Source organism: Megalops cyprinoides, chromosome 1 (genome assembly GCF_013368585.1).
Source record: "Megalops cyprinoides isolate fMegCyp1 chromosome 1, fMegCyp1.pri, whole genome shotgun sequence".
In the NCBI taxonomy this organism is placed as follows: domain Eukaryota; kingdom Metazoa; phylum Chordata; class Actinopteri; order Elopiformes; family Megalopidae; genus Megalops; species Megalops cyprinoides.
In genome coordinates, this window is record NC_050583.1 from 7,792,568 (window position 1) to 7,805,776 (window position 13,209).

The 13,209-nt window shown below is 45.2% G+C and overlaps 1 protein-coding gene and 1 non-coding gene across 2 annotated transcripts; one reads left to right on the forward strand and one right to left on the reverse strand.

The window, feature by feature from the left end:
* Positions 1-939: 939 nt before the first annotated feature.
* On the reverse strand, positions 940-9,044 carry LOC118784225 (NACHT, LRR and PYD domains-containing protein 3-like). Its single transcript, XM_036538319.1, has 9 exons — positions 8,787-9,044; positions 8,332-8,418; positions 6,172-7,933; positions 5,630-5,794; positions 4,449-4,607; positions 4,025-4,198; positions 2,401-2,574; positions 2,093-2,139; positions 940-1,577 (listed from the first exon to the last, which is right to left on the reverse strand). The coding sequence occupies exons 1-9, from the start codon at positions 9,040-9,042 to the stop codon at positions 1,009-1,011; spliced, it is 3,393 nt and encodes a 1,130-aa protein (XP_036394212.1). The 5' UTR covers positions 9,043-9,044; the 3' UTR covers positions 940-1,008.
* LOC118794161 lies at positions 2,631-2,749 on the forward strand. The gene has a single exon (XR_005005743.1). It is a non-coding gene; the product is annotated as a 5S ribosomal RNA (ribosomal RNA).
* Positions 9,045-13,209: the final 4,165 nt, after the last annotated feature.

Genomic DNA, 13,209 nt, shown 5'->3' on the forward strand with positions numbered 1-13,209 from the left:
TTTTATTAAATTTGGCAGGTACTCCTATCAATAACAAAATGGATACGGACACAGAACAGCCAGGAACACTGTGAGGGAGAAGAAAGCAGAGGAGTTGAACAACCTTACATGAAGACAGTGATTTCATTTTAGCAAACACATCAATTGTCTCTAACAGTGATACATTCCTGTATCATACTAATATGCTCATAGGGCCGAAAAATGATCCTTAAAACCATGATTACCTTGATCTTCTAGCAGCTGTCTGTTGTTTCAGACTTTATTGGATTAGATTAAAAAAGTTTGAGAGGCAAGTAGCTTTAGCTGCTTTTTATTTTTCTAATTCACACACTACCTACTTTTTCCTAGCAATGTAGTTTTAATAGTTTTTAAAACCTTCATATTAGATGTTTAAATGGCTAAATATTCTACATAGAATAACTTACATCTGTGAAGTTCAACATATGTAGCTTGACAGGTGTAGGACAAATTTGTTGTTTTATACCAAATTGTAGAAGTAGTTTGTTTTTCTAGTAAAGAAAGATCTTGTCATATTTCAATAGTCTTGCTCTGCAAAACAATGACACTTATAGGACAGTGAACACATTGGAATTGTACTCAGAAAGTACGGCCATCTCATAGAAAGGAATTAAAGACTTCCACACGCCTCCATGCCCATTTTGGAAAACCCATTTAATAAGTTGAGATTTCTATCACCAGCATCAAATGCCTACAGTACAAACACAGTATGTAGAGAAAGAGGTAGATTACAGTTGTTCAGAATCAGGTTCATGCATCAGTCACCATGTCACCAAGTCCATGTGACCCAAAAAATACAAAGCATCTCCACAAGAAATATTAGTAAAAATGAAAAAGTTAACACAAGGATACATCAATTTATGTAGCATGCTATGACAAGGTTATTAATCAATGAGGAATCAATCCATAATTCTATGTGCCTTCTGAAACCTTTCAGCTATGCCGAAAACCACAACCTGCTGGTTACATGAGGGCTGAGAACCGTAAGCCCTATCGTGCCTGCTTTTGGCTTCCCCAGATGGGCTTTCCCAGCTGGCAAAGGGAGAGGGACCCCTCAATCCCCACCTTAAAAGCCGGGTACAGTGGCTCTGTGAACTCGGTGTGGAAAGTGTACAGCAGATTCGACACTCCCCGGGCGATGCTGTAGAATGACAGTGTGCCGGCTGCCCAGTCCAGGTACACGCCCAGCTTGCGCGTGTCGGGGGCGGGAAAGGAGGCGGAGCTTCCGTTGTGCCAGGCGGAGTAGTTGGAAAAGGCGCACAGCAGGCTCCAGGAGTGGTCGTTTCGCCCCAGCAGGCAGCTGTCACTCCACCCTTTCCTCCGAATACGCCTGTACGTGACGCCCACGTCGGGCTCCCACCCCTTGCTCCACTCCACCTCCCAGTAGGAGCGGGCAGAGAGACCCTGCCTGCACAGCACCTGGGGGGAGGGTAGGTCGAACCTCTCCGGGCTGTTGGGATATCCCTGATCCCTCACCTTGTGCGTCACCTTCCTGTCCCGGTCTGAGAGACACAGCTGACAATGCGCTGTGTTGGGGTCCAGTGTCAGCTGGCAGGCATCTGCAGTCAGGAGAAGGGGACAGAGGTGAGAAAGTACATCAAGATAATTGGTTTCGGAAGGCGAAAATACTAGACACACAACCGTGATGCTAAAGAAGAGCACCAGAAGTACTGGAGACCACCGGCATTTTTGTATTTGCTATTCGCAGTTTCAAATATATACACCAGGCATCATGCTAAGTTCCCTGCTTCACTGTCTGGTCCTGGATCATGGCAACACCTGTGATCTCACCTTTCTTTTACATATTACACGAATACTGGATTGTTATGCAAACACACATACTCATCACTTTTGCATTACTATTACTACATTAGATGTATTTTTCATGTTGGGAAAACAATCCCCCTTTGTGCATAAGTCTGTTATCGATTGAATATAAGTAGTATTTATAGATTTCCCTGTTCATAGAGATCTCATGGTGGTGCTGGTGAGTCTCTTGTGCGAATAACTACAGAGTGAGCTGAGAGTGGGGAAATGTTTTGTGGTCCTGGTATTCTCAAAGACAGCCTCTTACATTTCAGGAGCTTCGGTTTGTTCCTGTGCTCTCCAATGTGGTCAGTGCTGTTGGAAAACATGAAATGATCAGTAAAATCCACACAAACCCAACTGGTACTATCAGACTGAAAGTCAAAACTGTGCCCTTCTGCCGTGAGTGTAGCGGTCAATCCTCAACTTGGAACAGTTGATTTCATTAAGGAAAAAAACAAACCATTCTGATCATCCATGATCTGACGCTGATCTTACTATTTTGAGAATTACACATTACCTTCAACAAAACCAAAACGCTTTATTTTTAAATGCTGGTCCCAAACATGTACTCACATGAGTTTCTCCAGTTTACAGCTGGGGTCCTCCACTCCAGCAGAGAGCAGTTTCACTCCTGAGTCCCCTGGGTGGTTGTAGCTCAGATCCAGCTCTCTCAGGTGTGAGGGGTTTGAACGCAGAGCCGAAGCCAGAGAAGCACAGCCTGTCTCTGTGACTCGACACCCTGATAGCCTGCAGACACAGATAGCAGTTATTACCAGTTATTATCTATCAAAAGCCTCTGTACTGCTTACGGCCATACCACCCTGAACACGCCCGATCTCGTCCGATCTCGGAAGCTAAGCAGGGTCGGGCCTGGTTAGTACTTGGATGGGAGACCGCCTGGGAATACCAGGTGCTGTAAGCTTTAAAAAAAAAAAAAGAGAAGAAAAGCCTCTGTGCTTTTTCACAGGCATCACTTTAATAATGCTACTACTACTACTACTACTACTACTAATTGTAATAATAACAATAATTATTATTATATTTACAAACTTTATTATACATCTTTACAATTAATAATAATGTCTTTATTAACAAATAAATATTTGTAGAACACCTTTCATACAAAGAAACAAACAGTCAAAAGTGCTTCATGGAGAGGAAAAACACTTAAAAAAGAGAGTAAAAATACATACTATACAAAACTAATGAAGAGGATAAAATAATAAGAGAAAAAGTGGTAAAATCAACAGCAATGACACTAAAGCCATCTTTTTTAGTCTGTGAGTTTTCACTTGAGACTTAAAACTGCTCATGGATGAAGCTGCTCTTATTTTTTGTGGTGAATTGTTCCATCACTTTATAGCAGATACTGTGCAGATACACATATCGCTATATCATATGGATCTGGCAATACAATCATCTGTGTCTGCCATCAGCCCATCGCGGTGATATATATTTTATCGGTGTAGTGTCTGCTTTGGATTAGCTGCATAGGCGTTTCAAAAACCTGAAGCTTTTCATAGCCAATGTCACATTTTCTTGAATTAGTTAATTTGTGAATTAAATCATATATTCATTTAAGAATTTAGTGATTAAGACATTCATTCATTTTGTTCATCTGTTCATCATATTTTCTTGTTTAGGCCCCTATTCATTCATCCATCCATTAAGTAATTTATTGCTTTCTTCTTGTGTTTAATCAGCCATACGAGCTGTCAGTAGTTGTAACTATTGCAGGCACAGAGCTTACCTTTATTTGTTAATCATTATGAACTTGTTTTTGAACACTTTGATTGACGGGGATGCCATTAGCAAGATCATCCATTAGCAGATGATTCCTTGGTATGTGATAGTTTCTAGCAAAGCGCTGCCCGTGCACTTCAGATGAGATTATTTTATTGTTTGTTTAAGAAACAAACAAATAATTTTATGTTTAAAAACCCATCTCCAATGTTGATAATAATTCAGTTCTAATTTATTTGTATGGCCTTTTCTACAAAGGACATTATCACAAATCAGCTGTACAGTGACCCAGGACCTGAACCCCCCCGTGACAGTGGCAAGGAAAAGGAAGAAATGCTGATTTTGGTTCAGAGGGGTTCAGAGGGGATGTCTATCCACCTCTGGCTGGCACATTCATTCAGCCATTTTGAATGGCAGGAACGCCCCATGCCACTCACTTATTGGCATTACTTACACCAACCGCTGCAACACACAGCTGGGGTCCTCCAGTCCAGCAGAGAGCAGCGTCACTCCTTTGTCCTCTAAATCATTATCAGTCAAGTCCAGTTCTCTAAGCTTGGACTGGGGTGAGCAGAGAACGCTGGCCAGGTCCTCACAGCATGCCTCTGTGAGCTCACACTCTCTCAATCTGTAAAGAATAGAGCCGTTTTCATACCTGTACATAGTTTAATGCTGTAACATCACTGTTAATAAATAACCTGTGAATTAAACTTTTATTTCACAAAAAAATCCCAAAGCATTTATTATTTCTTTGGCCATTAACAAATAAAGAAGCGGATTACAATACAGTACACAACCCGCTCCACAAAAAAAAAAATCCAAATTTGTATCTGATGATTACAGGGCCGGGGCGCTGCCGTCATCACACTGGGCCTCACCTGATTTCTTCCAGATGACACGGTTTCATTCCCTTGCAAATCGTTTTCATGCCCGAGTTCCCCAAGGCATTCCTGCACAGGCTTAGAGTTTTCAGTCTGGGACAGAGAATAGAGGTGAGATCTTCACAGCACTTCTCTGTGAGCTTACACTGGTCCAGGCTGCGGAAGAGAAGATGGCAGTAAAGTATGTGATTAGAACGATTTGGTCTTTTACATTATTTATTTATTTACTTTAATATAGTACACAAACTCTTTTGTGTGTTTAACCGGCCTTTTGGTAAAAAAAAAGGAGGAAGGCATACATTTTGACTTATTTTAGGTGATTTTAATTCTGTGAAAAAAAAAACACTTTATTAGTATGCTGTACGGGTCCAGAAGTTTAAAATAAAACTGAAGGTGAAAATGATCAATTATTCATTGGTATTTACATGGTTATCAGCACCCTGTTTTGTTTTGCGTCACTGTTATCGTGAGGATTCGCAAGATCATTTGGGGGAGTAGAATACATTTAAATGCTCTTATTATCTGAGTCACGATTGACCCTTTTGAAAACTTTTCGGTGGATCTGATTTGGTTATGAGTGACACAATGAGTGACTCTTAAACAAGAGAAACCTTAAATAAGCAAAAAGCCATTTGCTTATTCATCCTTTAGAGCTGGACTCTTACAGTTCTTTTCATTGAAAATAACACTACAAGTGAACTCTGTAAAACCCTTATCTTACTGGGTGTTTAAACTCTTCCCCACTGGAAGTAAATTTAAAAATATGAGGGAGGTGAAATAAAGTCAAGCATGGCAGCAGTGGGGCGCAGGGGGAAAGAAGAGAGCTCCTAACTGAAAGGTTGCTGGTTCCCTGTTGGTACACTGCTGTTGTACCCTTCTGCAAGGTAATTAACCCACCATTGTTTCAGAATATACGCATGCTGTATAAAAATAAAATTCTATAACCTACGTAAGCCGCTCTGGAAAAGAGCCTCTGCTAAATGCAATGCAATGTAAAGTCCAGCAAGTCCTGCTCTGCGTTAGAAGAGCTGAAGACAAAAAGAATGCAGGGTAGATTTGTACAAGTTACAAGAAGGCAGCCTGACTGCGAGTTTAAATGGATCGTGGCGCGTGAAGGCGGACACAGTCTGCGCGTGCCGACTCTGCAGCCGAAGAGCGGGCGTGGCCGGGTCACCCACCGTAGCGAGTGCACTCTGCTGCCCTCCCTCAGTGAGGCACAGAGAAGGGACACCCCGGCGTCCCCCAGGTCGTTGTAGCTCAGGTCCAGCTCTGTCAGTGGGGAGCTCAGCATGGCCGAGGCCACGACCGCACAGGACTTCTCCGTCAGCAGGCACTGATCCAGACTGCAGGGAGGGGTAAATGAAGCGTGAAAATGGAGTGGTTTCAGTTAGGATGTCCTGTGTTCCCTCATATATAATACACACACACACACACACACACAAACACACATACACTGTTTGCGTGTTTCTTTCTTTTTCCCTTCACACACACACACACACGTTCACACCGTTTGCTTGTTTTTCTTTTTCCCTTGACACATACACTCACAGTCTCTCTCTCTCTCTCTCACACACACACACACACACACACACAAACACATTTTTTTCTTGATTCTCTCTCTTTTTCCCTTGACACACACACACACACACACACACACACACACACATATGCACTGTTTGCTTGTTTCTCTCTCTGTTCCCCCTTTCACACACACACTCACAGTGCCGTCCTGGTGTTCCTGATGACCGGGAGCAGCCTCTTGTGGCCCCCTTGCGGTGTGTAGTACTGCTTCAGGTCGAAGAGGTCGATCAGCTCGCCCGACATGAGCCAGGCGTACGCCAGCGCGGACAGCTGCTCGGGGGAGAGCCTGGCGCCCGCCAGGCCGCCTGAGCTCATGCAGCACCTGATCTCCTCCACCAGGGAGTTGTCGTTGAGCTCGGTGAGGCAGTGGAAGAGGGTGATGCAGCGCTCCGGAGATGAAACAATCCTAATCTGGCCCTTGATGAAGTCCCGCGTCTCGTCGATGCTGTCCCAGTCCACCTCCTCCTGCGTCAGGAGGCTCTCCAGGAAGGTCTGCGAGGGATCCATGGCCGAGAGGCCGAGGAGGAAGCGGAGGAACAGGTCCAGGTGCCCGTTCCGGCTCTTCAGAGACCGCTTCACCGCGCTCTTGTGCAGGTCGGACAAGGTCTGCACTTCCTTGGTGGGGTCCAGCGGGTTGGTGGCCTCGTTTTTGTAAGAGAGGAACACATACAGTGCGGCGAAGTACTCCTGAATGCTCAGGTGGATGAAGCAGTAAACCTTCTTCTTACGCAGTGCTTTCCCCTGCAGCATTTCCGTGAGCACACCTGAGTACGCTGACATCTGGCTAATGTCAATACCACACTGCTTGAGGTCTGTTTCGTTAAAGAGGAACTTGCCTTTTTCCAGCTGGTGAAAAGCCAGCCTCCCCAGGCTGACGAACATGTCTTTGTGAAAGCCAGTTTGATCCTGATGATCTGCCGGTTCATTCTGGTCCTCGCTTGAGAACTTAGTCTGAATCTTCAGGAAGTCAGTGTACATTCCCGTCAGAGTGGTGGGGATCTCTGTCTCATCTGTCACATCGTCTAGGACGGTCGCCGTGACCCAGCAGAAGACGGGGATGTGGCACATAATGTAGAGGCTCCTCGATGACTTCACACGCGAGATCATCCTGTCGCTGATGTGTTCTCTGTCTCTGAATTTGTTCTTGAAGTACTCCTCCTTCTGTTGGTCGTTAAACCCTCGCACCTCCACCACCTTGTGGACGGAGGCTGGGGGGATCCTGCTGGCTGTTGCCGGGCGGGAGGTGATCCAAATCAGGGCGGAGGGCAGCAGGTTCCCCTTGATGAGGTTCGTCAGCAGCACGTCCACGGACGCCGGCTTCATCACGTCCGTCAGCCTCTTGTTGCGCTTAAAGTCCAGGGGGTGGCTGCTCTCATCCAGCCCGTCGAAGACGAACAGGACCTTCTTGTGCAGCGCGCGTCTCAGCTTGTCTGCGTCGGTGACCTCCTGGTGGAATTCGTGCACCAGCTCCAGCAGGCTGTACTCCCTCCCGTCCTCCAGCTCACGGAGGTCGCGGAAAGGGAGGACGAAGATGAGGTCTACGTCCCCGTTGCTTCCCTCCGCCCAGTCGACGACGAACTTCTGCACGCAGACCGTTTTCCCAGCGCCTCCGATCCCTGTCATTAGGACGGTCCTGACCCTTCTCCCAGCATCGGACTGGAAGATTTTGTTGCACTCGATGGAGGTCTCCTGCGAGTCTTGCCTCTTGGCGGCGGACCCCTCGGTCTTCCGCACCTCGTGCTCGTTGCTGATGGGTCCGCTCTCGCCCTCCGTGATGAAAAGCTCAGTGTAGATGTTATTGAGGTGTGACTGACTCCCATGTTCTGCCTTGCCCTCATAGATGCACCCGTACTTCATCAGGCTCTCTCTCAGTTCCTGCTGCACCACCGCCAGGAAATCCTCTAGAGACAAGACAGGAGTGAGAGACTTGTTGAAACCCCAAGCATTAGCAAGGAGACGCATTGTTTGCAACTACAACACTGGCGGAAAAATTAACTGAGGCTGCACGTCCACCATATGTCGAAGCCAGTAACCTTCATAGGCTAAAGAGCAAAGACAAAACATATCAGTGTTGAAATAATGTTTTGTGTTTTTTCAGTTTTTCCAGTTTGCAAGTCATACCAATGATGTTTGTTTGCCCTGAAAAAAATGATTACACATTTCTGTTGTGTTTATACACATTTTGCAGAGTTTACAGTTTAATATTATGAAAAAAAAATGGGATAAATTATCTATTGCCAGTGTCTAGCCATTTCCTGGTGATGGTGGTTTTGGGTCTGTGGTTAAGATGCTCCATTACCTGGGTGTGGGTATGCAAGTCTGCGTTCACCGGAACCAGACGTGCTGACAAGAGACCTGGGTCCGCTGGTGTTTAGAGAGGAGAGGGCTAGAATGGAAAAAACACAAGGTGAATGGCCTCAACAGAGGCAGAGCACAAAGACTGGAATATAGGTCATTAAACTGCAGTTAGTCTGACCTCTAGTGGTTATTTGTGGCAGAGCAGTCGTGAAGGCGGATTCAAGGGAGCGTGTCTCCTCAGTTTAATTTACTTTCACTTTCGAGCGAACTATTCATAAAACCTTTCAAAACAAGCCATTCATGAATCGCTGCAATCCGTAACACAACTTACCATATGTATTACCACCCTAGTAAGACACTAATTCGCAAATAATTCAAATAAGAGCAATTTTTAATATTCTATCTAAAGGAGAAAAACATGTAAAATATATTTAACAGAGATCAGGAAGATCTTACCGTCTGTTTCCCTTTCCAGTTCCAATACCAGAGTATTCTGGTTCATTTTCTTCAAGATGTTTAAGGTCACACTCACTGCACATTCCTCCCCATAGTGGTCAGTCATAGTGTCAACAAGCTTAGTGACAGATGCATCCTCCACCTCACTTTTCCTAATGGGATCACAGCCATCTACGGCTTCATGTCTCAGAAAAGATCTGAAACGCTCTAAATCCTTCTTCCCCAAGTCATCCAGACATTTCTGCAGTTGCTCCATTCTTGCGTGCAGGAAAGGACCGAAGAAGCGATTGTGACTCACCCTTCCTGCGGTATATAAACCTGGGGGGAGTGGCCTAAATTGCTCTAAAAAAAAAAAAAAAAAAGCAATCTCCGCTGGTGGTTCTAAGGTCCAGCTTCAAGGGTTAGTGTAGAACAGACATAATGTCCATCACATTTCAGTTCATTACGGGTGCATTTGTAATAATCATTTAGCCATTTAGTTACTTTAATCCAACCCTTTTTATAGTACAGATTCAGGAAATGTATTTATGATTTCAGAAGACACCTACTGTAGAAAAGGCCATATTCCTTAGTTCCTGCTTTTCCGCACAAGCCGCACCTCTCACAGACACTCTTTTTACGACTCGGTTGTAAGCTGCTCAAACTGGTATTGCTGCTCCCTTTATCAGCAACACCTCCACAGGTAACCTGCGGCACAGGCACAGACCTGCTCACTGGAATGGACGTCATGCTTGATCTCGTAGCTCTCGTGGTGGGCCAAACGACGGGTCTCACGGCGAGAGCGGCTTGCGGATGAGGGACCTGAACCCAGTTCACCTAACATTTCCACTGCAACAGCGCTGATCCGGCTCGAATGACCACTGAAACCGAGGGGGCAGTTTCACCCGTGAAGTAGGTCCAGGCTAATGTTGCTGTCACGGTGGGGTGTTGGTCAGGACACGGGAGTCAGGTTCCGGGTTCAGAATTTTATTGAAGATTTCGTGGGGTATGTGTGGAATTGTGTATGCTTTCTTTGGCACAGACACACACAACAATACAATACTTGGTCTCCCCAGTTATTCACCCCACTGGTATAGAGGGTATGCATTGACGTCACTTTCCCACCAGAATACGTCCCCTCAGTCGGACTGAGCGGCAAAACATCCTGCAACATGGCTGCCTGTAGTAGGGGAAACTGCGAAACCGGGAGTAAAACAAAATGATTACCTGCTTAAATTAAAGAAAGCTGGACTTGACAGTGATCCTTCGAATTTACCAAAGAACCAGTGGTCCATGGACGTTGACATGTGGCCAGGAATTGGGTTTCCTGACATTTATTTGTACCTGATTTCGACGCCGGGGCATTACACAAAGCAAAGCCTGAATGCATACAAAAGCCGGGACATTCTAAAACGCTTAACGTGGCTTAATGTTACAAAACTGCGATCAATTATAACCAAATTTCTCTCGGACATCTCTTGTCAGAAACACTTCCTCCTGTCAAAAAAATCAAAACTGAAATCCTAGGAGTATGGTCGTTATCTCACGTTAAGCGTTTTCTTCTCCATTGACGCCCATTATAAGAAAAAAAGCTTAACGTGGCTTAATGTCCCAAAACAGTGATCGATGATGACCAAATTTGTCTGACATCTCATGTCATAAACACTATTTCCTATCAAAAAAGTAAGAAAAGTGCCTGTGAGAGGTGGGGGTGGTGTGCACAAAGACAAAGACGTGGCCCTTTTCTACACCTACCTACAGATACAGTATTTTCAAAGTGCTTCCTTTAACCACGCTGTACCTTTACTGTACACAAATTATGGTATAAAACTATCAGACAATCTCTCTCTCTCTATGTATATATATATATATATATATGGTATAAAACAATGCAGATATTTATTGCATTTTATGTACTCATTGATTCCTTGTTCCCCTGTGTAAATTGAAACGCCACCTACGCTTGCAATTCCCAATAAAATTTATTTGTTATCGTATATTTTTACTACTCAGATTTCTGTACATACGGCATACATATGGCATATTCTCAGAGGGAGTAAAAAAAACCCAGACCAATTGGGGAAAAAACTTGAAAATTATTGCCTAACACAAGGAAAAGGTGATTGAGACTCCTGGAAAAAAGTAGTCTTTTGAACACCTTCCACTCAGTTGTTGATGATATTGGCTGTCAAGCATTGCTCTGTAAAATTATGCAATATTGATAAGGGAGACTACCAAGAGAAGAGGATTAATAAACCTTTTGCTGGAAAAGATTCATGGACCTGAGAATGAAAAAACACAATTCATCTCTTCAGTCTTTGGGATGCCAATAAAACGTACACATGTACACGAATGCACACACACACACACACACACACACACACATGCAAGCATGCACACTCACATATACAAACAAACATATGCACACACAAGCACATGCAATCAATAAACATTTTCCATCCATTCATCTTTTTAAATCTGTGAAGTAGTTTTTACATTTACATTTACATTTATTTATTTAGCAGACGCTTTTATCCAAAGCGACTTACAAAAGTGCATACAGTAGGTACAGCGACAGTACGGGGACAGGATGTGTACAGTTCCACAATGAGACAGTTCTCAGCTGAGAGCAAGGTCTGTTTGAGGACGCAGTACTATCAGATTTGTACAATTACAGCCTAAAGGGCAACTAGTACGATACACTTTCGAACAGCAAACTTCAACAACTTCAAACGGCACAATGAGCGCCAGGGTAAAGGCGGCAACAAGAGACAAAATTTAAAAGCGCAATTTAAAAAGCACAGCAATTTACGACAGCACTGATGGGCGGGGGGGCAGCAATTGTGTGCTGGGTCAGTCCAGGTAGAGTCTGAAGAGGTGCGTCTTCAGGCCCCGTCTGAAGGACTGGGGTGAAGAAGCTGTCCGTAGCGAGACCGGGAGTTCGTTCCACCACTGGGGAGCGATGTAGGCGAAACGCCGATGTCTGGCAGAACGAGCACCTCCTGCCTTGACCATGCAGGGAGCAAGGCGTCCAGTTGCTGCTGAGCGTAGGGGTCGGGCTGGTGTGTAGGGCTGGATGAGTTCTTGGAGGTAGGCAGGGGCTGTCCTGTTGACTGCAGAGAAGGCGAGGGTCAGGGTCTTGAATCTGATCCTGGCAGCGACAGGAAGCCAGTGGAGGGATTTCAGCAGGGGAGTAACATGGGAGAATTTGGGGAGGTTGAAGATCAGTCGGGCAGCTGCATTCTGGATGAGCTGGAGAGGGTGGGAGGTGCATGCTGGGAGGCCTGCAAGGAGAGCGTTGCAGTAGTCCAGTCGAGGGAGAACTGTGGCCTGGATAAGGAGCTGCGTCGCGTATGTGGTTAGGAACGGGCGAATCCTCCTGATGTTGTGGAGGAGGAATCGGCAGGTCCGTGACGTGCGAGCAATGTACTCCTTGAAGTCCAGGTTACTGTCGAGGGTGATGCCCAAGCTCTTTGCTGTCCGAGAGGATGGTATTGTGGTGCCATCGAAGGTGATGGAAAGGTCACGCAGGGGGGAAGGGCCGGCTGGGATGAAGAGGAGATCCGTTTTACTGAGGTTCAGCTTCAGGTGGTGGGATGTCATCCATTTGGAGATGTCAGCCAGGCATGCAGAGATTCTTTCGTTGACCTGGGGGGTAGAGGGAGGGAAAGAGAAAAAGAGTTGGATGTCGTCAGCATAGCAGTGATAGGAGAAACCATGCGATTTGATAACTGAGCCAAGAGAGTTAATATAAATTGAGAAGAGTAGGGGTCCCAGTACTGAACCCTGTGGAACTCCTGTAGTGAGGGGGGTGGGTGCAGAGGTGGAGCCTTTCCAGTAGATCTGGGAAGATCTACCAGTCAGGTAGGACGTGAACCAGGAGAGGGCAGTTCCAGAGATGCCCATCTCAGACAGCTTTGATAATAGTGTCTGGTGGTTGACTGTCTGTGTAGTTGTGTAGTTTTTCAGTGTATTATTCATTAATCGGAAAGTGCCACTGATAATATGGAGTTCTCTGAGATGCTAATGCCAGTGAATGGGTCAGAGAGTTGAAATGCAAAAAGACAAGGAGCAAGACACCAACACCGGCTTCTCTTAGAACACACAGAATTGAGCAACATTATGCTCAACGCCTGTAGAGTATGGGGAAGGGATGGATGGTGCTAGACATGTGCTTATTGTATGAAATATTTGAGAGCAATACAGACTGCTTTGTCTCATAGGCAGTGCCTCCCTCAGACTTGAGTATGGGGTCATTAGTCCACAAGGTGGTGTAAACATGTTGTAAATATATAGGTCATCGTTCAACTATTGTGGAATCTATGCTCTGGGTAAAAGGTAAAACCGGGGGTGAAAAGTAGCTGACGTTTTTAAATATGATAATTCTGATCCGAATAGGCACTCATTTTTCGCAACCACACGTATGCATGAAAATGTTTGCCTC

What these genes read in the sequence shown, in the direction of transcription:
- LOC118784225 (XM_036538319.1), bottom strand. Translation starts at nt 9,042, where the DNA reads ATGGAGCAACTGCAGAAATGTCTGGATGACTTGGGGAAGAAGGATTTA. An exon ending in TGTGTGTTGCAGCGGTTGGT is followed by an intron (nt 2,575 to 4,024) that starts GTAAGTAATGCC and finishes CTGTGTCTGCAG; the next exon opens with GCTATCAGGGTGTCGAGTCA. An exon ending in CAAACCGAAGCTCCTGAAAT is followed by an intron (nt 1,578 to 2,092) that starts GTAAGAGGCTGT and finishes TCCTGACTGCAG; the next exon opens with ATGCCTGCCAGCTGACACTG.